Source organism: Vanessa atalanta, chromosome 6 (genome assembly GCF_905147765.1).
Source record: "Vanessa atalanta chromosome 6, ilVanAtal1.2, whole genome shotgun sequence".
In the NCBI taxonomy this organism is placed as follows: Eukaryota; Metazoa; Arthropoda; class Insecta; order Lepidoptera; family Nymphalidae; genus Vanessa; species Vanessa atalanta.
This window is the reverse complement of record NC_061876.1, coordinates 7,616,583-7,644,124: the sequence shown is the minus strand read 5'-3', so window position 1 is coordinate 7,644,124 and position 27,542 is coordinate 7,616,583. Positions and strand designations below refer to the sequence as shown.

The 27,542-nt window shown below is 29.9% G+C and overlaps 5 protein-coding genes across 8 annotated transcripts; 3 read left to right on the top strand and 2 right to left on the bottom strand.

Annotated features, from left to right (window-relative positions):
- Positions 1-212: 212 nt before the first annotated feature.
- LOC125064982 (F-box only protein 21-like) lies at positions 213-20,733 on the bottom strand. 2 transcript variants are annotated; one of them, XM_047672350.1, is made up of 11 exons: positions 20,712-20,733; positions 7,814-8,043; positions 7,605-7,733; positions 6,233-6,379; positions 4,577-4,766; positions 3,580-3,765; positions 2,967-3,268; positions 2,756-2,894; positions 2,601-2,675; positions 1,503-1,713; positions 213-1,237 (listed from the first exon to the last, which is right to left on the bottom strand). In XM_047672350.1, the coding sequence occupies exons 2-11, from the start codon at positions 7,984-7,986 to the stop codon at positions 1,053-1,055; spliced, it is 1,737 nt and encodes a 578-aa protein (XP_047528306.1). In that variant the 5' UTR covers positions 7,987-8,043; positions 20,712-20,733; the 3' UTR covers positions 213-1,052. The 2 variants fall into 2 exon arrangements, with proteins under 2 accessions (XP_047528306.1, XP_047528305.1); XM_047672349.1 differs by lacking the exon at positions 20,712-20,733 and having other exon boundaries at positions 7,814-8,255.
- LOC125064983 (probable cytosolic iron-sulfur protein assembly protein Ciao1) lies at positions 9,185-12,965 on the top strand. 2 transcript variants are annotated; one of them, XM_047672352.1, is made up of 6 exons: positions 9,185-9,355; positions 10,971-11,182; positions 11,279-11,410; positions 11,491-11,667; positions 11,988-12,184; positions 12,631-12,965. In XM_047672352.1, exons 2-6 carry the CDS (start codon positions 10,989-10,991, stop codon positions 12,813-12,815), a joined length of 885 nt encoding a protein of 294 aa, XP_047528308.1. In that variant the 5' UTR covers positions 9,185-9,355; positions 10,971-10,988; the 3' UTR covers positions 12,816-12,965. The 2 variants fall into 2 exon arrangements, with proteins under 2 accessions (XP_047528308.1, XP_047528307.1); XM_047672351.1 differs by lacking the exons at positions 10,971-11,182; positions 11,279-11,410; positions 11,491-11,667; positions 11,988-12,184; positions 12,631-12,965 and adding exons at positions 9,448-9,751; positions 9,828-10,015; positions 10,094-10,776 and having other exon boundaries at positions 9,187-9,355.
- On the bottom strand, positions 12,892-22,955 carry LOC125064981. 2 transcript variants are annotated; one of them, XM_047672346.1, is made up of 6 exons: positions 22,796-22,955; positions 16,706-16,864; positions 14,938-16,261; positions 14,208-14,802; positions 13,298-14,124; positions 12,892-13,132 (listed from the first exon to the last, which is right to left on the bottom strand). In XM_047672346.1, the coding sequence occupies exons 1-6, from the start codon at positions 22,850-22,852 to the stop codon at positions 13,032-13,034; spliced, it is 3,063 nt and encodes a 1,020-aa protein (XP_047528302.1). In that variant the 5' UTR covers positions 22,853-22,955; the 3' UTR covers positions 12,892-13,031. The 2 variants fall into 2 exon arrangements, with proteins under 2 accessions (XP_047528302.1, XP_047528304.1); XM_047672348.1 differs by having other exon boundaries at positions 12,917-14,124.
- Positions 22,956-26,514: 3,559 nt separating this feature from the next.
- On the top strand, positions 26,515-26,925 carry LOC125064733 (small integral membrane protein 4). The gene has a single exon (XM_047671923.1). The coding sequence runs from the start codon at positions 26,704-26,706 to the stop codon at positions 26,923-26,925; it is 222 nt and encodes a 73-aa protein (XP_047527879.1). The 5' UTR covers positions 26,515-26,703.
- Position 26,926: 1 nt separating this feature from the next.
- On the top strand, positions 26,927-27,244 carry LOC125064734 (protein brawnin). The gene has a single exon (XM_047671924.1). The coding sequence runs from the start codon at positions 26,927-26,929 to the stop codon at positions 27,131-27,133; it is 207 nt and encodes a 68-aa protein (XP_047527880.1). The 3' UTR covers positions 27,134-27,244.
- The last annotated feature ends 298 nt before the right edge of the window (positions 27,245-27,542 follow it).

Sequence of the window (27,542 nt, the reverse complement as noted above, 5' to 3'; positions counted from 1 at the left end):
TTTATAAAATAATTTACATTTGTTTTTTAATAATCTGCTAAGATTCCGTCTAACTAAAATGACGCCCATATATAGATAGTCACATGCAATATAATATACTAATTGCAGTAAATATATTGATTTATTTCAATTAAAAGTTTATGTATTCATATATAAAAAAAAAACTTAGATAACCTAGTTACACCAAAAGATATATATATATATCATACACCATATAAATTACAATTTATAATATTAATATAACAAAAGAATATATATGCACATCTTAATATATCTTAACATGTGTAAATTAAATTTATAAATTTTGGTAGGTAATATTAGGTTGGCTAAGTTGGCCGGACTGGAGTTAGCACTCTGAGAAGCCACTGATTCTTAATCCTTCCAAAGATTGGTTTGAAAAAATCTATTTTGTCCTCCTCAGCGTCAATTTTTATTAGTAAGAATATATATAGTAGAATTATATTCTATTTATTTTTTCAATAATATTCTTAATACATATTATCACAACCACTATTAAAACAAGAAATAGCGATTACACAAATCGACTAAATTTAAATAAAACCATTACACTTGCTTATCGACTATAAAAAAAACAACCGCCAACGAAATAAAACCATATCAAATCCAAATTGTTGTCATTTAGTCGCAATAATGACTAGACAACAATTTAAATATTGATTATATCAGTATAGATAGTCAAGTTTTAATTATACCATACAATTAATGGAATAAAATTGATATTAAATCTAAATTCATAATCGATATTTGACCATGACTTGTGACCATTGACATGCATTTCAAGCCTCCTCCCGAATACTCTGCACTTTTGTTCCTATAAATAATTTATGCGATAAACTTGTTAATATTACATCATTCCAGCCAACTTAGATTGCGCCTATATTATACTTACAGACATAATACACTTTTGAAAAAAAACTTTAAACAGTAAAATCGTTTCTTTAAAAAAATACACTTAAAAATGATCTTTAAGTATCAGTTAATTAACTTTATGTAAGTGTTATACACGATGGTATATAATATTTATTTATAATTTAAGGTATAGCAACATTGACAAAACGTTTTCTGAATACTTCAGTAATTAATTGTTCCTTTGGATACTCTAAAATCTTTTCATTATTGGGAACGTAAGAAAAACCATCAAAATGTGTAAATTCTCTCGCTATGTGATCTTCAAGGCGATGTATACGAAAAGGCGTCGTAACTGCCATTAAGTTTTCTGAAAAACAATAATATTTTTACATATCTTACAAGTTTTTTTCTCATAAATAATAACATTTATCTTACAAGTTTTTTTTCTAATATAATAAATAATTAAATATAAATATGATGAAAATTCTATTTTAATATTAAAAATTTTAAAACCCTTTACATATTTCTGATAAAAGTAAAGTTTTCTATCTTAAAATAATATTAGATCCTTTACTTTTATTTATACACATCAAAAAATATACTTCATTATAATTCTATAAAATAGTTAATACCTTGAGCTACATATCTTTCAGACTGATCTCCCGCAATAACACGATAAAATGGCTGATCCCGCCCAAGGCCGAGATTATCTTCAGTAGGTATCCGTAAGTGTGAGCCATCGAGTTCCCACCCGAGTATGATGCACATATAGTTGTATACTTTATGGTAACATATCATACCCACAGCGAATGTTACATAACTTCGGTGTTTCTTAACTGAAACCTAAATCATTAACTTTTTATATTTAAATGTGTGTAAATTGTAGTTTTAATCAGCACGTTTAAACTAATATAATGCTATAAGCTAAAAACTTTTATATTCAAAGCAGCATATTTATAAACATAATTATTGTCTATGGGGTTCTCGTGATATATGGTGAATTCCAAACAACACTTGTTGTATTGTGAAATATTAGTGAAATTTATAAACAGTTGCGAGCATTTATTGCTATATGTTTAATGCTGCTCATCAAATCCAAAAATCCAATTACTTGAATTGACATAATATAACAAAAGTAACATGAGAGTCTCACGTCATTATTATAAATATAAAAGATTAATATTTTATTAATATTTATAGAATTAAGTATCTAATAACACCACAGACGAAGAAGTAATTGTTAGAAGGATTATTATCGATGGTTACCACATTGACTCTTCAATAGTTCTGGAACTAATTTTCTAACAAATAATTAGTTCTGGTTGTAGCACATTGTTCACTGACACTTGGAAATGTTGCTGCACAAACAAATAACTGTGCTGTGAATGCACCTTTACAATAATAAATATGTGTATAAAGTACTAGCGACCACGGGTTTACCGTGGGTGCAATTTATTAATAAGGAAAATTATATTATATTAATATAATTTATCTACCCTAATAGCAATCAGGAATAATATAGCGTTCTACCAGTAAAAATATTTTTAGAATTGGATCATTAGTTCCTGAGAATACCCCCTACATACAAACAAATTTTAACTCTTTATAATATTAATATACATAGAAGTATACATTAAGACATAATCGAGACTCAGACTCAGTGGGATAACTAAACTTTAACTTAATTTGTTTAGTATTGGTGAATTAATTTAATTCATTTTCTCACTTACGGTATGATAAGCGACTTCTGGAGCCGGATTTAAATTTGCTAATGCCACCAACATCTGAAGATGTACGTCATGTATCTGAAACAATTGTATCGCTTTATTTAATACTCTATGCAATATATAAAGAATTATATAATGTATAATAAGTAAATAGTTACATATGTCATATTAAGCGGCGTATCCATGACTGGAGTATCGGAGTGTTCTATCAAATAAGTAAAGAAATTTTTGTAAGGATTGTTATTTATGTGCCTTGTACCAAGGAAGTCCAGTAGGTGAATTGCATTTTGAGTTTTACTGAAAATTAAGATATTACTGAACATATTTCTTCTCGGAATCTAATTAAACTATTACTGGAAATGTATTTACCAATCTCGAATAGCCCCTTTTGATTTCATGTAAGAAGAATATATGTACTGCAGGAGGGAATCGGGAACGTATTCGTATTCACTACTTGCGCTCTGTGAGAAAGGACACCGTCTCTTGGGGTTTACAGACCCGGTAATCAGATCTATTGTGAACAACGGCGTACTCGGATCTTCATTATTTTGCCACTCTAAGAATAAATGATTTGGAAATGCAATCAGATCACATTTCACACCGAGCCTCTTTGCAACAGCGTGATAAATCACTGCATATGTTATGATGTTCCCGTTACTTTCCTCTATTACCTGTAAAGTAAAACAAATCGATTTTAAAATTTATCAATAAACTAACCGTCGACTGTCAGTGACAGACCACGCTAACGTACAATGATTTCGCGCATGTATTTTGGCACCAATTTTTGGTCAACGCCCTGGCCTTTAATTTACCATGAATCCCTTTTGTACTATCTCACAAATAGTATCTCGAAATATATCCAGCAATATAAAATTACTTAAATGAACCATAAAAACGTTTAATTTCTAAGATTTGTTTAACTTTATTTTTATTAATAAAATAAATTGGAAATATTCTTTAAGTAGTACCTTTGCTACCTTACCTTTGCTAAGTTTAAGGTTTTCACTTTGGTGTTCGCGCAAACAGAAAACTTTTCATCTTTATATATTACTTGTGTCAATGCAAGCAGCACTTCTTTATCGGAATATTTGAAATCCTCTTTTTCGTTGCTATTATTTGAGTATACCTCTTTTAGAACATTTTCAACTTTCGCGACTAAGCCCTGGATCTAAAAAAAGAAACACAATTCATTAATTATAAAGATATTGTGTATAAATGTAAGTAATCTTTTTTTTTTAGTACTAACTTATAAATATTTTTTATAAATTGCAATAGATTTGAATCCTACAATGTCACACACCTATTACATATATACATGCTACCCTAAGAAATCTCTCCAGACGTGTTAATGGTCTCTATTATTTAAAGGCACACATGCCAGTAAAATAGGTGGCGTGCCCGAATTAAACTAAATTTTGATATGCTGAATTTGTGTTTTTTATTCATCTCGTGCTCAGCGGCAAAGGAAAATGTCGTGAGTGTGATGACCCTAATTTTAATGAAATTGAAACTGCCACATGTGTATCCATGAACCCGCATTGGAGCGCCGTGTTGGGATGTACTCTAAACCATCTCCTCGAAGGAGGTTCTAGCCCAGTAGTGTTGATATCTACCGGTTACTTTACTGTTTGCGTAATCAAATTTATTGAATTGCACCGTAAGGGCACATTTTTAGCTAAAATACGGCTGACATGTTAGTCTGGGGACAATTGATGAGGCTACAGTTCCCGAGCTCCTGGGTTCCAACAACGGGTCGGGCCAAATTCGCAGACCAGAATGGGGAACTGATAGAGTTTTGTCATGCAGCTAAACTATCACTTGTCTTGTAAAATTCCCGTTATATCTAACTATGGAATAGTCAGTGCATCTGTATGTGAGCACACACGCTCTTACACTGAAATTCTATCAGCAGAACATTATGATTAGAGCCATTGTTTGGTGTACTTATCACTTTGCGCTATATTTTTTAAGTACCTTACCTTAATCTCAACTTCTTCATCGGTGTAAATATTAATGGGGTCTATCCACTGCAGGAAGAACGTTATAACAACTTCTGGCGTCAACATGTTTTTCATATGCAGCTTTACCCATTTAATAGCAAGGTATGTTTGGATCAAATGACGAAGAACAATTTTCGTATAATACATTACAGTCAATGTATACAATGGTCTGAAACGATACATTTATTTTAAAATAACACATGCACTTAGAAGATAAATTGTATTGTAAACTTATATCATTATTATAAATAATTATTGCTTAGAATAAAAAGAGACCAAACATTATGTATTCTGATTCATGGAAAGATAGAGCAAAAAAGAGTTTTTACTATCTGTAACAATACAACAGTTAATTCTTATTCACAGCAAATGCTTATAATAATGTTACTTATTTTGATAATAATTTCTGCCTGCATGAAAACGGCCTTTTTTTCTGTCCCTATCCCCGACAACATGTAAAACTTATGTGATGATCCGTTGGGTATATTTTTGATTAGAATATTTAATACAATGAAAGCAGAGTTCATATGTATCCTATTTTAAACCTAAAATTATTACTGTAAATTGTTTAAATAATTGTCACTAGATATTTAAAAAGATGAGCTGAGTTGGCCCAGTGCTTAGAAAGCATGCATCTTAACCGATTATTGCAAGTTCAACCCAGGCAAGTCTAACTGAATTTCCATGTGCTTAATTTATGTTTATAACTCATTTCGTGTTTAGCGGTGAAGGAAAACTTCTTGAGGAAATCTGTATGTGTTGGATGGATGATGTATGTATGTATGTGAATCTGATATGAATCCACCAACCCGCATTTTAGCAACATGATGGAATTAGCTCCGATCCTTCTCTTCAAAGGGAGATGAGGACCTCGACCAGCAGTGAGACATTGAATGGCTAATCTTTTTTTTATAATTCAAAGACCTACAATTAAATGAAGTATATATTTATACATATGTATATATATATGTATACTTTGATTATTTATATACCTAATACTGAGCAATAGAAATAGATGGCCCCTAGTAAACACGTACACTAGTATACTTTACTAGTTTCGTCATAGTGTTTACTACTATGACGTTTTGTGACTGTCAAGCGTAACCGACACGCACACGAAGATAATAAAGTGGGCTCGTTTGTTTTAGTTATTTTGTACTGCGATCTAGACATATAAATCTAAAATAGTATACATACTTTGATTTTGATAGTTCAGCCAAATCCCTTTTTTAAGACTAAGTTACAATTTGAACTTTGAATTTTAAAAATTAGTGAACTAACGGACAGCACTGCTATTCTGTAAGAATTCACTTCGTAATTCACTCGTGAAATGCTGACAACCGACTTACAATGATACGCCATTTGGATAGATATGTGTATCCGATACATTTTATAATGGTTATCAATAGTTATAACATGTCGCTTGAGATTCGGTTGAGAATTACTTACCGAATAATAATACCTAATATACTACTCACGAACGTAGTGGTGTTCTTGAGTAGTATGAATAAGTTGAAGAAATAAATAAGATAAATTACAGTACAAAATATATATAAAGTTATTGATACGAAGATAAATATCTTGCAATGAATAATAACGATCTTAAAATGTAACAAAGTATTTCAAAATACGTACTTTACAATTGTTAGAGCATCTAAAATTTTAGTCCCTTTTTTAACAATACCTTGTAGAATGTGGACTGTGTAATAAAAACTTAAATTCGTTTCCGTTGCAAATGCAAAAAAGCTTCTCACATCTTCAATTGATACTTCATAGACTCTCCTAAAAAATATTTCATTAAAATGAGTGAACTTGGTCATGTGTTAAATTTTTTATATTAGGATTATACTAAAGCTGCAAGCGGCAGTACCACATAAAAAAATACATAGCATAAGCATAAAGTATATTTTTATGAGCATATGAATACATTTATGCATATACAAGAGACATATTAATTGAAACAAACAAAATGCAAAATATTTTTTGTATTCTTTGTTTGAATTATTTTTTGTGAAACAATTTTTACAATTTCATTTATCGAGTATTGCCACCTCAATCAACCAAACATTATTATTATTTTTAAGAATGACAGATAACTACAGTGACAATTATTTTTAAATGGACACCATATATCAATTTTTAAAAAAATATAAATAGCTACAAATATAACAATAAAAAAAACACTAAATATTAGATTATTATTTTAATATTACACTAGATACATTGTGTCATAAGTATGAGCAAAGATTAAGAAACATATTCGTGAGAATTTAATATATTTCTATAATAATACTATAATACTAGCTGCCCGTCCCAACTTGATGATTGTAGTGTCTCCTACTGGGTCTAATCGTAACCATCACAGAACCCACTCCAATTCAGCCAAAAAAATCATATAAATCTAACCATTTATGAGGAGTTCAGTTATATACAGAATATTTACACATTTAAAGATATTATATAGAATAAAATTACAATTCTAACAGGAGTTAGAAGAGTAGTTTTATTAACTTTAGAACAATTTTCAAAATTTAAATCAAATGATTATCATATTTTTTTTAATCAGTAACAGTAAAAGGTGTGGATTAACTAATACATTTAGTATGTATTCATGGCTTTTATCACTAAAGTGTAAGCTACTTATTTAATTACAGAAATCTACAGGTATTAGATTTTAAACATAAATAAAAAAAAAAAATTATAACTTAGCCAATATTGTTTAATATAACAATAAATATTTAGGCTACTATCTATAATATATAGCAATCTATTGCTAAATGATAAATTTAGATAACATCCCCTGACATTTAAATATTTATTTATTTATCCTTTATTGCACCCAAACTTAAAACTAAAAATTACATTATTGCTACACAAAGTTGCATGAGGTGCAACAGGCGGCCAATTATGGCAAATCTAGATAATATCAATATTATCCGGATTTGCCATAATATTTCAATATAATTGTACAATAAACATATCTTCAAATGGCTACAATATTACTTACCAAAAAGATTTTGGAGACATAGAAACTAGTTCAATAAATATTTTTCTCTTTAGTTTATAATATTGAATCATTTCTCTTAACCATATGCAATCATTTTCTTCAACAACTGTGACAATTTCTTTGGGTAACCTGGATAATATAACAAATATTTACTGAATAGTCATTTAAGTTATAGTACTTGTAAATAATAATTCAAACAAATAACTTACATTTCAGAATACTTAATTTTCCAAAGGTAATCATTATTTATTACAATTTCATAAAACCGTCTACATGTAACTGAAAATCTGATGATATCTCGAGGCTCAATGTTTGAAAGTATTAATGATATTATTTCATCAGGCAAAGACGCTAGGGAAGTATTTATCTTAATGTTTTCCATGATTACATTACATTAATATTCTAGCTATTTATATTATATTATTTACTCCGAATATGTATTTAAATCAAAACACGAAAAAAACAGGGCCTCGTACTACAATTTGTTATATAAATATAATTTGGTGATAATTAAAGGTGAGTATTTTTTTTATTTTCTTGCGATAATCGAACACTATTACGCTGCTACGCGTTAAGTTTAAATATTTATAAATAAATCATTATTAGTATCACCGAATAAATATAATATGAAAATATTTATTACAGACGTATTTACAAAAATAAACATGCAAAAGTAAAATTTTTGATACTTCAAAGAGTATAATTAAATTCAGAGTACTTAATCAATATTGTCGTAAGTGTTGCACGATATTTAAAAGTTAAAAATAGTAGCATCGTTGTTTTTATGTTGATTTTATAAACTGAGTATTATAAAACAAGTCCGGATTATTACGGAGTACATAATACTTTTTACATTAATCTATACTTCTATACTAATATTATTAAAAACATCTAAGACCACAAAAAACTAACCAATCGTTTGTACCATAAAAGTAAGTAATCTCCAGAACTAATGATACAATTCTCAAAAAAATTCTAGTAACCTACATTATTCCTGAGTGTAATGAGATATAAATGATATATATATATATATATATATATATATATATATATATATATATATATATATATATTAATTTCTTAATTCAAAATATTACACTCTTGAGAATTCGGGGTGGGTCGTTAAATAATTAAATAACGGTGTGGTAACAACGAATGGAACCTATATACTCTTTAATAAAGTCACCCAACCTTTACCCATCAATAGTCCTTAGATATTCTGATAACCATATGATAATAAAATAAGAAGGAAGAAATATCTTTTAAGTTTATCGAAGTCATCTAGATATCGACTACATGCTTTAACGAATGGTGGTGGAAAAACAGTCTAGTCTAATAATTCAACAAACGCAATCCCAAGCTTAAATTGAAATAAATACTATTATCATTTATAATTAATTAGTTATGAAAACTAAATATCACTATATAACGTATACAAATTGGAAAAAAAATCGTATTCCGTCGTATTCATTATGTTAATTTTACTTTGGCAATCCTGAATATGCCTGTCTTTAGTTTGACAACTATATGACATTGCCGAAATGTCATTTTGTTCATTTGACAGTTGTCAGATCTTTCTCTTTTGAAGTTTTTGAATAGTTCGTATTTCATGACTTCACTGATATTGACTTTTATAGGTTGCTTATAGTAATTTACTTTGATATAAAAAAGTTGCCTTGCATCGTGAATATCAAAATTTTATTTTGAAGTTTCTTTGTTAAATAAGCTTGAAAAGTTAAATTTAATATAAGGTAAGTTTTTATAACATTGATTTATGTTTCTTTTTATTCACGTAGAAAGAAAAAAATATCTTAAATGTATGTGTTTAATTTTATATAAACAGAATTAATATACGACGATAGTTTTCACATTTAAAATGGCCAAATTGGAAATGCTTCAAACTTTGACTGGTCATAAAGGAATTGTTTGGAATGCTTCTTGGCACCCTCTTGGAAAAATGTTTGCATCATGTGGTGAAGATAAAATAATAAAGTTATGGAACAAAGAAGGAGAAAAATGGGTTATGAAAACTGTTCTAGTAGATGGGCATCAGCGCACAATTAGAGAAGTAGCCTGGTCTCCATGTGGAAATTTTTTGGCTTCTGCAAGTTTTGATGGAACCACAGCTATATGGGACAAAAAGAGTGGTGTGTATGAAATTTAATGTTGCTATCTGCGTAAAAACAAAACCTAGCTATAAATGTGAATTTAATATTTCATTAGGTCAATTTGAATGCAATGCTACTCTAGAAGGACATGAGAATGAAGTTAAGAGTGTAGCATGGTCCCCATCTGGTCAACTTCTAGCTACATGTGGACGTGATAAATCAGTATGGGTTTGGGAAGTTGCTGGAGATGATGAATATGTGTGTGAAGCTGTTCTCAATGCCCACAATCAAGATGTCAAGAAAGTTTGTAAAATATTAAAATAAAGATACAAATATATTACAGCCAAATGCAGAATAATTGTTACAAGTTTTTGTTTGTAGGTAGCATGGCATCCTTCCTCAGACATTTTGGCCTCTGCCTCATATGATAACACAGTCAAACTGTACAAGGAAGATCAATTGGATAGTGATTGGACCTGTATGGCCACCTTGCACTCACATGATTCGACGGTATGGGGTCTGGCATTTGATAAGACTGGTAAAAGATTAGCAACATGTAGTGATGACAAAACTGTCAAAATTTGGCAAGAATATAACCCTGATAATCAGGAGGGCGTTATTGTTACTGATAGAGATGCAATATGGAAGTGTGTTTGCACCCTCTCAGGATATCACACCAGATGCATTTACGATATAACTTGGTGTCACACATCTGGCCTGATTGCTACTGCTAGCGGTGATGATATTATAAGAGTATTCAAGGAAGCAGATAACTCAGATCCTAATGCACCAGAATTTGACTTAATTTGTACCAAGCTTAATGCCCATTCACAAGATGTTAACTGTGTTCAATGGAATCCTTCCGGAAACCAGGAATTAATATCTTGCAGTGATGATGGTGAAATCAAAATATGGAAATTGATCGAAGACTAAACAAATGGTGGATTGTTTAAACAAAATGAAGAAAAAATGTGTACAATGTTATTTCTTCAATAATGTTATGAAGTTATCATAATTTTTTTGTTAATATGTAAATAAAAATAATAAAAGCACAATATCTTTAAGATTTGTATTTAATTTAAACTGTGTCTTAAAATAAAATAGATAAATTCAAAAAATGATTGACTCTTCAATATATATATAATATGTGTATATGTGATGTATATGTCTTTTTGTTTCTAAAGTAAATTTCTTTTTATTTAAATAATGGACAAATTTTTAAACTTTTTCTTTAAAAAAAAACAAATTTTCATTTCAGTAAACACAGTCCTATCTGATGTTAAAAGTTTCAAGAAATTTTGTAAGAAATACTCATTGCTCAGTGCGGAATTATCTCTCCAAAATGTCTAAGGAAGAAAAAACTGGAGTTAAATTGAATGAAGTAATATCTGTATTGGAAAAATTTGCTCCTAAACAACTTTCTGAGAGCTGGGATAATACAGGATTATTGGTTGAACCATATACACCAAGGTATATTATAATTATGTTATTACAGTTTTAATATTATTGACTATATGCATAAGTTTTGTATGTTTAAAACTACATTGCTGTGGTATTTTCTTGCAGAAATATAAAGAAAATTTTGCTAACTAATGATTTGACTGAAGATGTTGCTTTAGAAGCAAAACAGAACAATTGTGAAATGATTATTTCTTACCATCCTCCTATATTTGCTCCATTGAAGTCTGTTATTCAAAGGTGAGTTATTAAAATAAATAGTTTTGATAAAGATGTGAGATTCTAAAAGTGAAATATTTTAATTACACCGTCTTTTGCAGGTCATGGAAGGAGCGGATTGTGTCATTATTACTAGAAAATCGCATTACATTGTATTCACCTCACACAAGTTGGGACTCCGTCAAAGGTGGTGTTAATGATTGGCTAGCATCTGCTTTTCCCTTTGTTGAATCAGTTCCTATCATACCAGGCATGGATCCTGATACAGGAGCTGGACGGTAAATATTCCTTGACATAAAGCTAGCTTCAAAAACATTTTCAAATTTAACCAAATAGATTACAATAATTTGGTGGTGCATTACACACAACACTAAAGGTTTAAATTAAGCTTTCAACTCTGTTTAATATTCTTAACACTCTGTTCAAATGAGAGAGCCGTGTAGAGAAACATTCCACTGTAATGGGTGTTTTTTTTCTATGAAATAACACTAGAATACCAAAAGAAGAAGAATTATTAAAATGAGTACAAAGGGCGAAACTCGAATCGAGTAATATAAAACTTTAAAAATGTATGGTTTAACACTATTTCGTATTTCAGGCTTCTGCATATCAATGATCCCTTTGACTTATCTAAAGCTATTGAAGAAGTAAAAATGTTAACAGGATTAAAACACATACGTTTGGCTATTGGCAAAGGGAGAGCACTAACTGATCATATAAAAAACGTAGCCCTATGTGCTGGTTCTGGAAGTTCTGTTTTAAAAAAAGTCGCCGAAGCTGATTTATTTTTAACAGGTAATTTTACATTTTGTCCTTTGCTGTTGAAACTAATTTGATTTTATAACAATTAGAACCTGGTCTATATTACATGACACGTATTTGAGACTAAATGTTTATCTGACTAATTTAGTCTGTAAACTATGGAGTTTACTTGAATTTAGTCTTGTGTAGTTAAATTGACGTGAGATGAAAAAACTTAAGCTGTTTTAAATTATATAATTATTAAAACTTACATTCAATTTCAACTTATTTTAAAGCTTTTGTTTCAGTTCACCCGTTAGTGTATTTGATTGTTAAATCTTTCAATTGAATTTGAAACAAGTTTCACCCACCCAATAGATTTTTTTTTAATGCCCTTTCGATCCAATCTCAATATTAAAAGCAATGTATCCATATAACGAAGCAATGGATATGTTTTTGTTTTTAAGAATGTTTTCTTAATTTAATTTAATTTTTTTAAGGTGAAATGCTTCATCATGATATTCTGGATGCAACACAAAGAGGAATATCAGTAATTCTTACTAATCACTCTGATTCTGAGAGAGGGTTTTTATGTGGATTTTCGTCTGATCTTCAAAGCCAACTGGACAACAAAGTTTTAGTTTTAGTGAGCGAATATGATAAAGATCCCTTGTCTACAGTGTAAGGAATTATTCCAAAATAATGAAGAACTATAATTTGTAATCATTTATTATTATGTTATGTAATAGCAGTGTTAGGTAGACGTTAAAATAATATTATATACTAATTTGTGAGATCATTATTAATATTAAATAATACAAACTATTTTCATCCATGTATGTTTTTTCGTACAAGTATATTTAAAATATATCACCTTAATAAGCACATGAAAAACTTTGAGCTATAGCAGTTGGCAAGATCTTTGTAAGTGCACACACTGTATCCGTTTTTTGTTTCTTAAATCCTCTTTGATTGTGTTCGACTGTCCATTGATGAGCTGGACTGAAATGTGTATGTTGAGGTATGACTTATCTGCCATTCTTTTATTTTATTATTTATAGCATGCACAACTTTACTTTTTCAAAGCAATTTTGTTTATAATTTTATCATTACTACATTCTTGAGGGTTTTTATTTTCAACTGAAATCAATTTTCTTGTATACGTACCAGGCACCGATTTTATTTTGCAAATGGAAGAAACAGTTCCATTTTTATCATCATAATTTATTACATATTTACTACGTTTTGATTTTGATGACCTGTCGGGTTTTGTATTGGAACTTGAGGTCTTTACTGTTTTATTGGTACTTAATTTCATAGCATATTGAAAACTTTGATTTTCTTCATTTGATTTTGTGGACGTTTTATTTTCATTCGGAATATCTTTCGGTCGATCTACGTTCTTAGTTTTTGTAGCATTTGGTATATTTGGTTCATGTTCCGTTATAGGTTTACTAATATTAGCTACAACAATTTTTGAAATATCTTTATTCTCTTTTTTCTTTAGTGAGTTAGTATTAAAGACATCATACTTATTATTGCTCATACTTGTGTTGAATTTATTCCTATCGTAAGAGCGCTGTCTGATAAATTTGTCTTGTAAATGATCAGGAGTAGCTAATTTTTCAGTCCGCCTCGGATTTTTTTTAAGTTGTTGACTGCTGTCTTTCTTTATTTCATTTTTATTGTTTCTACTCACAACACTATGGTGTTCCTTAATTTTATCGGATACGTCGCCTTTATCACCTGTCGCTGTACTTCTTATTTTATTAGAAGATTTACTTGATTTGGAGTCATTTGTACTTGTTAAAAGTCGCTGATCACTTAATCTTTGATTTTTGTCTTCAGAAATGGCAGTTTTCCGGTCTGGTTTTGTTTGTAGGTTAATATATAATGGTGATTCTGATTTATCTGATTTTATGTTACGTAACGACTTAGAGCTTTCATTTTCTTTATTGTTCTTAACTCTTTTCAAAGATGCAGTTTTGCTCATTCTGAAAATAAAATATAGATATATAATACCTAAGTTAGATTTAAACCAAAACCCATATGTGATATGTTGTAAGATTGTGCTTACCCAAGTGATGAATAATCGTTTGTAAGATTGATTTTAATATCTTTTTGCCTTGACACTTTTTCTTTCGTACATCTTGAAGATACATTGTTATCAAAATGCGAAGATTTATGTGTTTCTTTGCCCTTTTTTGAATTTACCCGATCTCCATCGGACTGAGTAAATTTTTCCAAATCTTGTTCAACAATTGGTTTTAAAATTCTTGGTTCTGCCCCTTTTCGTACCTGTTCGCTATAAATCGAACGCGGTTTTGGAGTTGGTGTAACGGAAAAATTATTCTTAGGTAAAATATTTTGATACTCAGGAGCTTCATCAGAATCGCCTTCGCTATTACAAACACTACTAGATATTTGTTGAACTAATTTCACAGAATGAAATATTTCTTCTTGCATATTATCTTGACTGTGGTTAACTTTAGATTTTTCATTATCGTCGACTCCAAAATAGGCTAATTCACTTCCACGAAGTTCTCTTATTTTAAGCCTATTTTGTGAACGAGACACTGCAGAATTTTTCACATCTGATGACCTATGTTTTAAAGGTTCAATAATTACATTTTTCGGTTGCTTATAATTTGAGCTATCTCGCACCTGTGGACCTGCAAATCAAACGTTTTATATTAAACAAATGCGTAGAAAGTATACATTAATATTAATATAATCGGAATAAATTAACATAAACATTGGAATATAATAATATAATTGTAAAAAAAAAATAAAACTTGTCAATATACCTTTACTTCCTGCCCTAACGGTATTATTGAGAACAGTACTCAAATCACTTTCGCAGCTAGAATTAGTTTCATTACTGTATCGTCTTTCTGATTGCAGTTGACGATTAATTAAAGAAACGGCACTCATAGTTGCCAAATGTTTCTTTGCGTCAAGATCATTTATACTATCTTTAAAATTCCCAAATGCCATGTTCTCTCCTAGAAGATATGGTTTGGGTTTTGGGATTTTATTCTTGAGAATACTTTTAGTAGCTGCTGTATTCTCGTCCGTTTCGCCTATCTCGCTATTTGAGATAACACTTTCATGAATATGATTCCCCGTTAATTTGCTTTGTTCTCCAAAAAGTGTAATTGATTTATCAATTTTCTCATTTAAAGGAACAAAAGCACTTCTTCTTCTTCTAAAATCGTTAGAAGGTGGTGGTTTTTCATCGGTAGCAATAATATTAACTGTTCCAGTATCTACTGCAAAATGCAACTCAGTTTTACAAAATTCAACTTTTTTGGTCCTTCGGTCACTGTCATCATATTTAGATATTTCAGTTCCCTTGTCTTTAAAATTTTCTATAGGCAAAGTTATAGTTACTTTGCCAGATGACTTTACTGTAATTTTATCTTCATTTTTCTGAGGTTCTGGAATATGAATAGGTTTAGGTGGGCTCATGTCCTTATATGAAGTTGACCTATTTCTTGAAAGCCACTCAGTAAAAGTCTCTTCTTGATTAGATCCCATTTTTTCAAAAATATTGTGGTGTTTTTTGCTGTTTAGCTGATCATTAACAATTTCTGACGATTTACATATACCGCTATCAGTAGATGAGTCTATGGTAAAAGAATTATTTTCAGATGATATACTTTTGTTGATAGGAGATGTACCCTCAAAGCTATAACTTTTCCTTCTATTATTCCAGTCATCACTGCCGTTTAACAGAGAAGTATACTTAAGAGTACTTAGTGCAACCGGTGCATCCAACAGAGGAGAAACTCTTGTGTTGATATTATGAATTTTATTTTTATCTTCATTATGTTTACTTTGGAAACTCCTTCTTAACGTGCTTCTGCTACTAGTTCTAGAATCAAGATCAATTATACTTGCATTATCTGCTGAAGATGATTCCTCGCTAGGCATTCGAATTGAATTTTTTCGAGATGAACCTCTCCATTTAGACGGTTCAGATATATCATAGTCGTCCGGTTCGGTAACTTTGTAATTTTCTTTTTCTACTTCACTGTCTGGTAATAATTCTAAAGGCGTTGAAGATATTTCTAATGGTTTCGACGGTAAAGATGATGGTTCTAAAAAATTATACCCCGATGATATGACCTGTAAATTAATATATTTGTGTTTTAGACGTGACGTGGTAGATTTTTGAATATCAATAAGCAGGCGTAATCACTTCTATATTTAATAAATATTTTTGACTTTAAATAATATTTTAAGAAATGTAAGAATCATATTTATACTTTTACAATTTTTTCGGATTGGTTCTTAGTTTATCGTTATATATCGCTATAATATATTATTTTAGAGCGATCAATAAAGAATATATAATAGATAAAGCTATATATATAATATCATGTTCTGGTGTTCATTCTAACTCGAGGTGATATAATTTCATAATAAAATAACAAACATTCGAAAAATATCACAACGAAAGTACCAGTATGTGATTTTGATAATGATTATTTCACAAATCAATGTATCAGGTTAATCATCAGCTAGGTTTCTATTGTCAATTGTTTCCTTTAAATCAAATATTGTATATACTTGTCTGGAGGAGTGCATCATGTAGGAAGAGGCCGGTGCTCCCGGACCCGCAGAGGAGTGGTAGGCGGCGCGCATTACTCGCACCTTCGCGCCCGGAGCACTCGCGTGCAGAACTTCCATAGCGCGAGCGACTTGTCGTGTAACACCGCCTTCTATCACCTGGAATTTTAAAATATTTCATCATTATACCCTACTCAGGTCAATATTATATTAAAAGTTCTATGAACTAATATATTTATAATAAGTCGGTTTGTTACGGATTTAGTAAGAACATTTACAAATTAGACACATAAGTATATTTTTATTTTTTTATGATTTTTTTCATTATAAATCTATATACATACTCAGCAATGTCTACTTAGATATATTACTTACATTATTTCACTTGAATCAGATGCAATATAATGAATATAATTACCAAAGAGAGATTAAATGACTGGTAACTGAATATCTAATCTCGTTAATTAGATCAAGTTTGCGCAACTTGCAACGTGAACTTGCAAATGATATAAAATGATTACTAACCGACACCAGAATTTCCTTAAAATAATATAGATCGTATTTGTAAATGTAATACAAAAATTGTGTTTATACAATGAGCTCGATATATTATTTATGTTTTGGCAGTATTCAAACATACTAATTTAAAACAATAATGTTGAAAAGTATGAACATTCAAATCTTGACTTAAATTTTACTTGTGGGGTGACTGAGGAGTTTATGCATCTTCCTTCTCATAGATCCTTTCCTTATAGATTTCCTAATCAATTAGTGGTAAATCACAATTATAAGAGTAATCGCAAACTATAATTCGTAAGCTAATAATGTGTAAATCAAATTACTCTCAATGTACCTACAACATCGATGAAAATTATGTTTAAAAACGTCTTCAGTCTGCATTATGTCTAGTTGTAGGTTTTGATGTGAATTTAATAAGCACATTCTCATTTTGACCTTCATTCAAAACAGGTAAGTACATATTTATTGTTGTGAATGACGTGAACGTTGAATGTGGGGGCGAAATGAAATGGTGACTGTGATTGCGATATTTAAAATAAGCGTCGTTGTAAAGGCGCAATTCAATATTATTCACATTACGTTATGTTATTATTACAAAGTAATATTTTTATTAAGTATATCGTTAGGTACATACACATAACATTCCAAGTATCCTAATTTGGTAATATTTCTTCAATTATGCTTTAAATTAATACTCATCATGATAAAATTCATAAAATAATAACAAAAACATACTTATATTTGTAAAGTCGTTTTATTTTACTTACGTTTAAAGTAAACTTATTCTAATTACTATTGTGTTAGTCGGAAGTACGGCTGTCTGTTACCTACTGGTTTTAATAATGGATCAAGGTGACGTAGTTAGCAGGTGACGTCATTAATATGCCAAATAAAACCAAAACTAAGGTCGCAATCACGATCTTCAAATAAGTAAATAATATCTAGCTTACATTTTAGTTTAAATAAGTACATAACGGTTACATACAAAAGTAGGTACATACTCTGATTCATTGAACTGCGTCTAGGTATACAAAATATACTTGGCAACTTTTGTTCTGTCAACACGCGTTCTTGACACAAGTTTCCTTAAATTACAATAAAGTTGTCAACTAAAATTATAACGTTGTGCATTTGTTGGTGACTTTGTACATAATTGCAAACGATCGCGTTCAGAAATTACTTATGTTAAATGTAAAGCCCCATCAGAATTGTGCGAATTTTAGATATGACTATGCGATGACCGGATGTCAGGCGCGAGGGACGCGGTAATCGGTCGATACTTGGTCATTGACATCAATCTGCATAAAAGAGAAATGTATTAAGCGCTTCCAAACACTAAGGATGACTTATTCTAATTTACCATATCTTTCCTTTTTGTGCAATTGATTATAATTATGTATTTAATCACGACTTGCTAACTGTTCAGGATATAAATCATTTAGCGCACAGGTGTGTGTGTAAGCCCAATTACTGGGTTCAGTATGTTTCCACTTTCATAATCTTATGGGATGGAAAATCCAAAAGGACCCGCAGGCCGAAAGCCTTGAATCAGGAACGAACAGTGCAAAACCGGTAATAAACCCAGGACCTCGGAATAAGCTAGCCCTTAGAAAGTCAATATAAATCGATTAAAAAAAAAATACTACGTTCTACGATTACAAAATTTTGACATAATATATAAACATTGTACATGAGTAGATTTCGAAACTTACTTGCCGGAAAATTATTTCTATACGATATATGCCGAGTACTCGATTGGAAAAATGTAACGTAGGTTTTTTAGTTATAAACAAAAACCAAAATACCGATTTCCATATCTCTATCTATTAAAAATACCTTTCACAAAATTTTTAAGTAAAAAATTATTAAAAAAAGCTGTAATATATTAATATAATATTACTACATACTATTAAACAAAATCGCTTCCCGCTGTGTGTCTGTCCCTATGTATGGTATCTTTAAAACTACGCAATATATCGTATATCAGTCAATTATTTTAAAATTTTATTTCGTAGTTTGTAGGTTATGTCGGTATGAAGACTATGTGGTATTTATTGCTGGGCTCCTCTCCCTTTGAGGAGAAAGTTTGGAGCATATGCCACCACGCTGCTCTAATGCGCTAGGTTGGTGGAATACACATGTGGCAGAATTTCGTTGAAATTAGACACATGCAGGTTTCCTCACGATGTTTTACTTTAACGCCGAGCACGAGATTAATTATAAACATAAATTAAGCACTATGTATTCTATGTATTCCCGTTTACAGGTAGAATATGTGACAGTAGAAGATACAAAAAATTGTGTTTTTTTAGGTTTTGCTCTATATTTTCGGAAGTTCGCCCAAAGTATCTACGCTTTATCTTTTATTTAAATGAACTACCACAGACTGTGACTTAAGACAGTACAAAATGAATAACTATTTTTTAGTTACTAGAATTAGGTTTATTAGAACCATCGGCAAACGTGGGATTTTTTATGATTCGACGATGACGCATTTTACCGTTACATACTTTTATGTATTTATAAATTAATTCAATTATTGAAAAATGAGATTTTATTTATAAGAAACAAATATTTCCGTATATTTGTGACGCAAAATAATGGATTTGAATGACGAAAATTTCTCGGAGTCTCCGGTTTTTCCGTAATGTTAAAAAGAAGAGTAAATCAGATCGATCTTAAAATTTTTACGACACCTACGACATACTACGACAGGTGAACGTATCTAAGCTTACTATCAATTTTAATTCGTTTTGTTCTAATTGTGAATGAAATTAAGTTCAAGAAAGATCTTTTAATTTATTTTGTATGTGTAGTAGTAGTTGTAGAGTACTAGTATTGCATGAATATATCAAGTTGAAGATGAACATAAGAAGAGTAGTCTGTAGAAGTTCTCTAAGTATTACTTACTACAAGGGTTACGGACCAATATTACTAGATACCTGTTGCTATATTTTGTCTTGTAAGATACGCAATTATAACATTAAAGGTCTCAATATTGTCTAAATAAATAAAATTTTAGAATGAGTTTAGATGTTGAATAACTTATATTCAACCAGTCGTTATTAACTATTTATGATTAAATCTTAATAATACAGTTATAAAAAATACTGTTTCAAAATTTAAAAATATATAGGCCCGAAATATGTTATATAACTATTTATACACAGTTACTGCTTAATGTACAGGAAAAAGAACACTAACGAATATAAATATAATAATCGGTAGGCGCAACCTCACAGTATGGCCTTTCGCGCAGGATGGATTTCCGGCATATTACACACTAACTCTTTATTCGTGCCAAGAGATGGCCAAAACAAAGCGCAGCCAAAGGAGGTACATGTGATTACTGGTCCATTATTAAGTTATTGTCTTTTTTAACTACTAATTGCACTATGGACTAATTATTATGAGTCCTCCGGTATAGACTTACTTATACAAATTATACTCGAACTCGAACTTATCAAAGACTACTTACTACTACTTTTTTACTATATGATATATGTATTCCTAACAATTTGAATTACCTGTAATTGAGATCAAGCGTATTTTCTTATGTTTATATATATTTTAGTCGTTTTTTTCTTTGCTGGCAGGCAACGTGTCCCGCGCTTAAATCACTTTCACTTTGTAAATGTCAAAGTGTACAAACACACATTTCTCCAACAATTAGAAATTAGATATTTTTCAAAAAATAAACCATACGAGAATTAAGTGACTGCGAGTTCTTTTCTCCCGTGATTTACGATTCCAATATATTACACGATAATATATAATGTAGCCTAGATAGGTTGTCGGATGGCAATTAATACTATTTTAATCAAAATTTGTATTTTCAAAAGATTCAGAATAAAAGACATCAACGCGTTTGTCGTTTAATATAAATTTTTGAAGATCTACTTAATTAACCAGTTATTTATTTAAATTTCTGTTAATCTCATAGTAATGATATGTACTTTAATGAAGCTGTACGGTTATGTAAGATGATTTGTGGGTAATATCAAATTTACTAAATGACGGACATAATACAAAATAAAATAGGAAATAATTATAGTGAACAAGTATTGTTAGGAAGTCAATTTTCTATGAGCCAAAGTTTTCTAATAGTTACAAAATAACGTACAACAAGAAACATGGTAGTTTCCTTTAGTTGACGCTTTCTACATTGATAATGACGAGTGCTTCCCGCTTAATTGAATATGTTATCGCCTTTTGTGTTCACTGTGTAAATATTCACTTACACATAATGCTCGCAACATGTACCTCATTCATATTATATAATTTAGTATTTAGGAAGGCAGTATTGTAGTAACTGTCGTTACTTTATGAAGTAGCAGACTTAGATATAAAATAAATTAAAAAATAATACCACGATTACGGTAAAAAAAACTATATATAATATATATAATAATTTTATCAATAATTTCTATCTGTGCGATACAGATAATCTAATTTATTCAGATTATTACTAAAAGATGGTTACTTTAAAAAAAACAAATACTAATTCTTATAAATACTTATACTGTCCCAGGTACCTATAAATAATCTATATATTCCATCTAGCCCTCTACGTGACTTGTGTACGAAAATCCAAACAGACAATACTCGTGTTATATAAAAATAAAATTGAATTATATGCAATTCGTTGGAAGTACAAAGTTAGTAAACAACACAAGTAGTACCTACTTGTACGATTTATTTTATATTCACTAAAAGGCTCCATAGTTGTTGCAATGTATTGTAAAGCTTGTTGAAGTATAAACTCTTATTTTTATTTTGTAGGTAATTAAATCCCAAAAAAGTGATAGTAAGGAGCACGAATAACAATTTAAGCGGTCGTATGAATAGATACCTACCTCATACATACAACATAGTACATAATAAATGTACAAAGTGTAAACAAAGAGACATAAAATATAGTTGTAATTGTTGACGTTTAAATCAAATATTAGGTAAAACATTCAACTCATCAACTTCCCCATTTTCGATGCATTGTGTTGTTTAACCAGTTATCAGTATTGATTTATATATTCCCCGAAAATAAAGAAACAAACTAAACTGGTCCGTTCAAGACACATTAAGCGAACTGCTGTTGACCTTTATATCATCAGTATGAATGATTCATTTTCGCCTATCAAGTTATACCACTTGCCCGGGCGGTCGAGTCACGTTGAGTTTTTACACCATATTTGGAAATGACAAGTTTACGCTTTTGGCAATGACCGCTTGTAAACTTAAATGCCATAATCGTTGCTAAAAGAACTAAAGATATCTAGTAAAAAAACATTTCCAAACTTTAGTTTCTATCTGAACAGTTTATGACGAATAAGCCGAACTATTTCTTAAATAAAGTACTCTATTTCAAATGTTATCAAAATCGTCTTTTTCAGCACATTGTAGCTGTCCCACAATCAATCAAGAACATAACTTAATTCAATGGTAACTCATATTTTTATTAATTCGATATTGTTAAATTATTTACATATACAATAACACTTTTCTGTTATTCTAATAATTTGAATAAGCATGTAACTTCTCATGTTTACTATGGTAGCCCGGTCTCGAGCTTACCTTCCCGTATTCGGCGGTTCCAGCCCACTCCCGGCGCCATTGACCCGCCACTTCCATGCCTAAGTCGTTGTGTTCGTTTTTCGATCGCTGCAGCTACACTCGCGAGAGATCAGATGAATCGCACTTTTACAACGCGACCACGTTCGCTCTTTGCGCTAGCGCGAAGCCTACTGTCAGCTAACTACAACTCATACCACGCAAATCTTACCTCACAAACTTTAATAAGTTTTATTTCTTCTCTTGGCAAAATCATTGTAGGCACGAATTCGATGTCAACGCCCACTACACATTTTAGCTACTACCCAGACTCAGGTCATTTCCTACGCATTTTCATTGTTGCAACAAGCCACATGGTATGCAATTTAAGTAAATTTTAGTTTGCATTATATTAAATGTCTTATTTATACATTTCAAAAGTGTTGTTTTTTGTATTCTATTTCGTAGTTATAAAAAAGGTATAATCATTACTTAAGTAATTTTCTTTTAAAATTGTACAGCACAAGGTACTAGGGCAATGACCTCCAAATTATAATCATCTTGCCACGCTTGTCCAACAATTACTTAAGAATGTAAAGTTGATTAATTATTATTAGATACAAACAAAACGAGAGGCGACTTTCGAAAGAAATTATTCACTTTAATGATTTAAGTGTAACCTTCTCTACCAATTTAAATAAGAATAGAAAACAAGTCCGGTGATAACTTAAGGATATAGTAATTTAAAGTCTGCAATATTAGCGATTTTTAAACAAATTTAAAAATAGTAAACATAATGTGGAATAAATTATCATTTACCAATGTCGATAACGAATTGGTGATCAATTGATCATGATTTTGCAATTACACTACCCATATAATAATTTAAACAAAATATTAATATTGTTTGCCGATATTCTACACATTTAATCAGAAAAAATACATATAAAGAAGTGTATTTTATGTGTGCAATTCAAACACTGAAGAAGTGACACTAAATAATATATTTTTTTAATTTCCTTTGTAGTTATGCATTTTCGTTTCAACGAGTTTAAATCACAAAGATTATAAGGAACTTGCACATAAAAATAAACTAATTTTTATTTCAAAAATGAATACGATATTATTTAAACCGCTAAAATTCATCAACAGAATTTGCAGTTTGCAGACAATAATTTATAATAAACTTGTTTATATTTAGGTTTAAATGTTTTGTGTGCTTACTGTGATAATCTTTGCTAGTAACTTTTTATATTAAAAATTCAAATAGAATATATTGTCAAAGGTACATAATTCCATTGTCAGAAAACCAACATGTAAACATTGTATAATCAATATAATGTTTTACATGATAGTAAAATAAAACAACTTTTCTTATAAATGTTTGACATATAATTATTTCATGATTGCTCTCTTTTTATTGTCGCTACGATTTGAAGAGGGCAACATTATAAAAAAAAGAAAACATTGGCGGGAAAGATAAGCGTCTTTTCTGGATGCGCTGGAACCGGGAAGTGGGAACATTGTTATAACATTATCTTACATAACTGTATTGTTTTACATTTATTGCGTAACTTAACCAATAAATAAAAACGTTATTAATTAATTTGGACAGTAAATACAACTTATATAAATACACCATCAATGATGTTCTAGTAAAGAATTTTTATTATTATTATGTTTATTAGAATATCATTGTACACCATACAATTAATTAACAAATAACTTTCCTTTACATTTTATTATATTATATAATGTATAATTAAATACTACTTATTATAAAATCCATGATATGTGTATATTAAGGCATAAAAATAAATAGACACTAAAGTTATTATTTCAAGAGCTGTAGGCGACCCCACTTAGTTGGTTTATATATAAATCTAAGATATAACTATTTGATTTTTTCAATTGGTGAATCTGGACCATTACATCATTCCTATCTTTATTTCTAGTATTATTTATTCTGCAAAATAGAGCTATGAGAACATTCTCATATTGGTTGGTTAGACAAAAATTATAAAAAAACTTTTGTTCACAACTAAAATTTCTACTTAGGCCGTCTTTAAAAAATCTATAAAATAGCTGCTGGCCATTACTGCACATATTTTCAATTTCTGACCATTCTTCTTCATTTAATCCAAATAAGAGTCCAATCATTTTTCCTTTAACCACACATGTTACTTGTCTTGGTCCATCAGAGACTTTTAAGATAGCTGTCGATAAAACTAAGTTAGGCTTATATCGATTTATCTTTACTGATTCTAAAAAATAATCCGTCAAAACACCCCAACTCTTTGAATTTAATTTCATATGTAAGCATTCAGTCAATTTCACGGGGGAAACATTATCTACGAAGTCCTTAAATTCCTTTTCTATAGTAAATGCTTTCATAACCTTTAGGTCTTCTATGTTGATTTATAACTTTGTGGAATATACTTTTTAAGAATAAAGATCGGTTAAAATGAACACTGAACTTTAAAAACTACTAAGCCTAGTATAAGGAATATTTCATATTTTCGGAATTCGTTACAGTTTTTATTTAAACTAATTGTAGTCTTCTCACTTCTAGTTCTCAGGTACGTATTAGTAAATAGTAAGTACGTATAACATTGATATCTATAAATCGTATTTATATTGTAATTTGTATTATTATATTATATCTTATGTCAAATCAAGACAACAAATACCACAGAATATACACATTACACATGTAGTAATTGTGAATAGTGAATACTGTGTCATGTGTATAGCGTATACCAATAATGTCACTTGTGAAAAATGGTAATATTAAACTTAAGTGTATAAAAAATATTTACTCTCTTCAATACATATATGTACATATAAAAGGAAGGTTCCATATATTACAACCTAAAGTTATTAAATATAAATATTTAGAAAATTATGGTATTTTGTCTCGTTCGCTCAATTTTTTTTTTAAGAATATGGAAAGAGTATAGGGTTCCTAGCAGTTCACTCCCAATGGGGATCATACCCTTTTCCATAGATAATAAATATAAACTAAACTCCTCACATGCCGTTTAAGCAGTGGGTTCAGGGTTGCTAGCTGCTACTCGGTAAATAGTAATTTTATAGACCTAATAATACTAATAAATTGGACGGTTTGCGCAGTTTTATCAAATGTGTGTTTGATCTATTATTCGTTTGCACATATGATCGGTGACAATTGAACTTTCTATCCGATATATCGTAGTAGATTTCGTTTTTACAGTTTTATAATGCTATTTATGTTGCTGTGTGCGTATTAGAGTTTGGGAAGTCTCGAAATTATCAAAGACTTGAGACATTCTAAGAGTTTTAAGACCCGGAACATTCCGAGACTTCAGTATATTTCTAAAACATAATTTGATTAGTTGTACGTATTTATAAAATAACCATTTAAATAATACCAAATAATATGTATTTAATATAAATTCAAATGTCAACAATTTTAATATTAACATATTAAATTCTATGTGCAGAGGAGAATATACATTTGATAATCGACTCAGATATTACTAGAGTAACATGTGAAGAACTTAAGAGTCAACCATTACAATCGTGAAAACCAGAATCGGTACGACATATTGTTTCCGTATGTGGCTGCCATTGGTTTCTTGTTATTTTTTTTTAAATATTTAGTGTCATTCATTTTTCTTAATGATTAGATTATTCACTAGTGATTATTGAAATGATTATTAAAGTGACTTGACAGTTGACATTTGACATGACTATTAGTGACCACTGAGCTGAGCTATGAGCGCATAATTATATAGTCTATAGATTATAATATATTTAAGAGTGGAAGATATATTTTTAGTTTACATTTTTTAACCTTTTAGGTTATCCAATATTTTTGCTTATTACTAAACCTATTGTAATACCACTTACTACAATCTGTATCTAATATGGATTTCTGATACTGATTGAAAATGAGAATTGGTTGGTTCCATAAACTGGTGAACAAATGGCCTGGAAAGAAAGTCTTTGGCATGTATAGATTTCTTCCTATGTTTTTCGTTTTGGGAGCAGCATTAGAATATTCTATGATCAATTGGAAAGTAGGTGAAGTGAGTTTTTATAACACTTTTAAAAAAAGGCAAGCAAAAACCATTGTAGAAGATAAAATTAAGAAATATTCAGCAGTCGTTTAAAATGCCTGCCGGAGTTACTTGGGGTCAATATATTTCGTTTTCCATGGCAGCTTTGGTCTCAATGCTAGCAGGATCACAAATGGTTCATATGCGTTATCATCCATTGGACGATCTACAAAAATATATTAATAAAGAATTAGAGAACTTTCCAGAAAATATCCAACAAAAGATAAAACAGGAGCTCAAGGAAGAAGGGGTGTTAAAATGATGTGTAACAAAAGAAGAAAATGTGTTATGTAATGTTATTGTTAATTCAAATGTTATTATAAGAGTTACTTTTACCCTTTATTAAAATGATTTAGATAAACTAGTATAATATTTGAAAAGTTGTTGTTTGATTTCTCATGTATTTTTATAATGATTTAATTTTATTATTAAGATGTAAAATTAATTAAAATATCATTATAGATACTGAAAAAAAAAATAGAAAAATGAATATTTTCTTGTGTACATAATCAAGAATTTATTTAACATCATCAAATCTATCTAAAGAAATATTCGTTTTTAGCCCAGAGGATTAGAATTGTGATCCAACGGGGAAATGCTGCTAGCATTCTTGCCACCATTCCACGCGGTCAAGATTTATACTTTTATTTATATTTTATTTTATACTATTT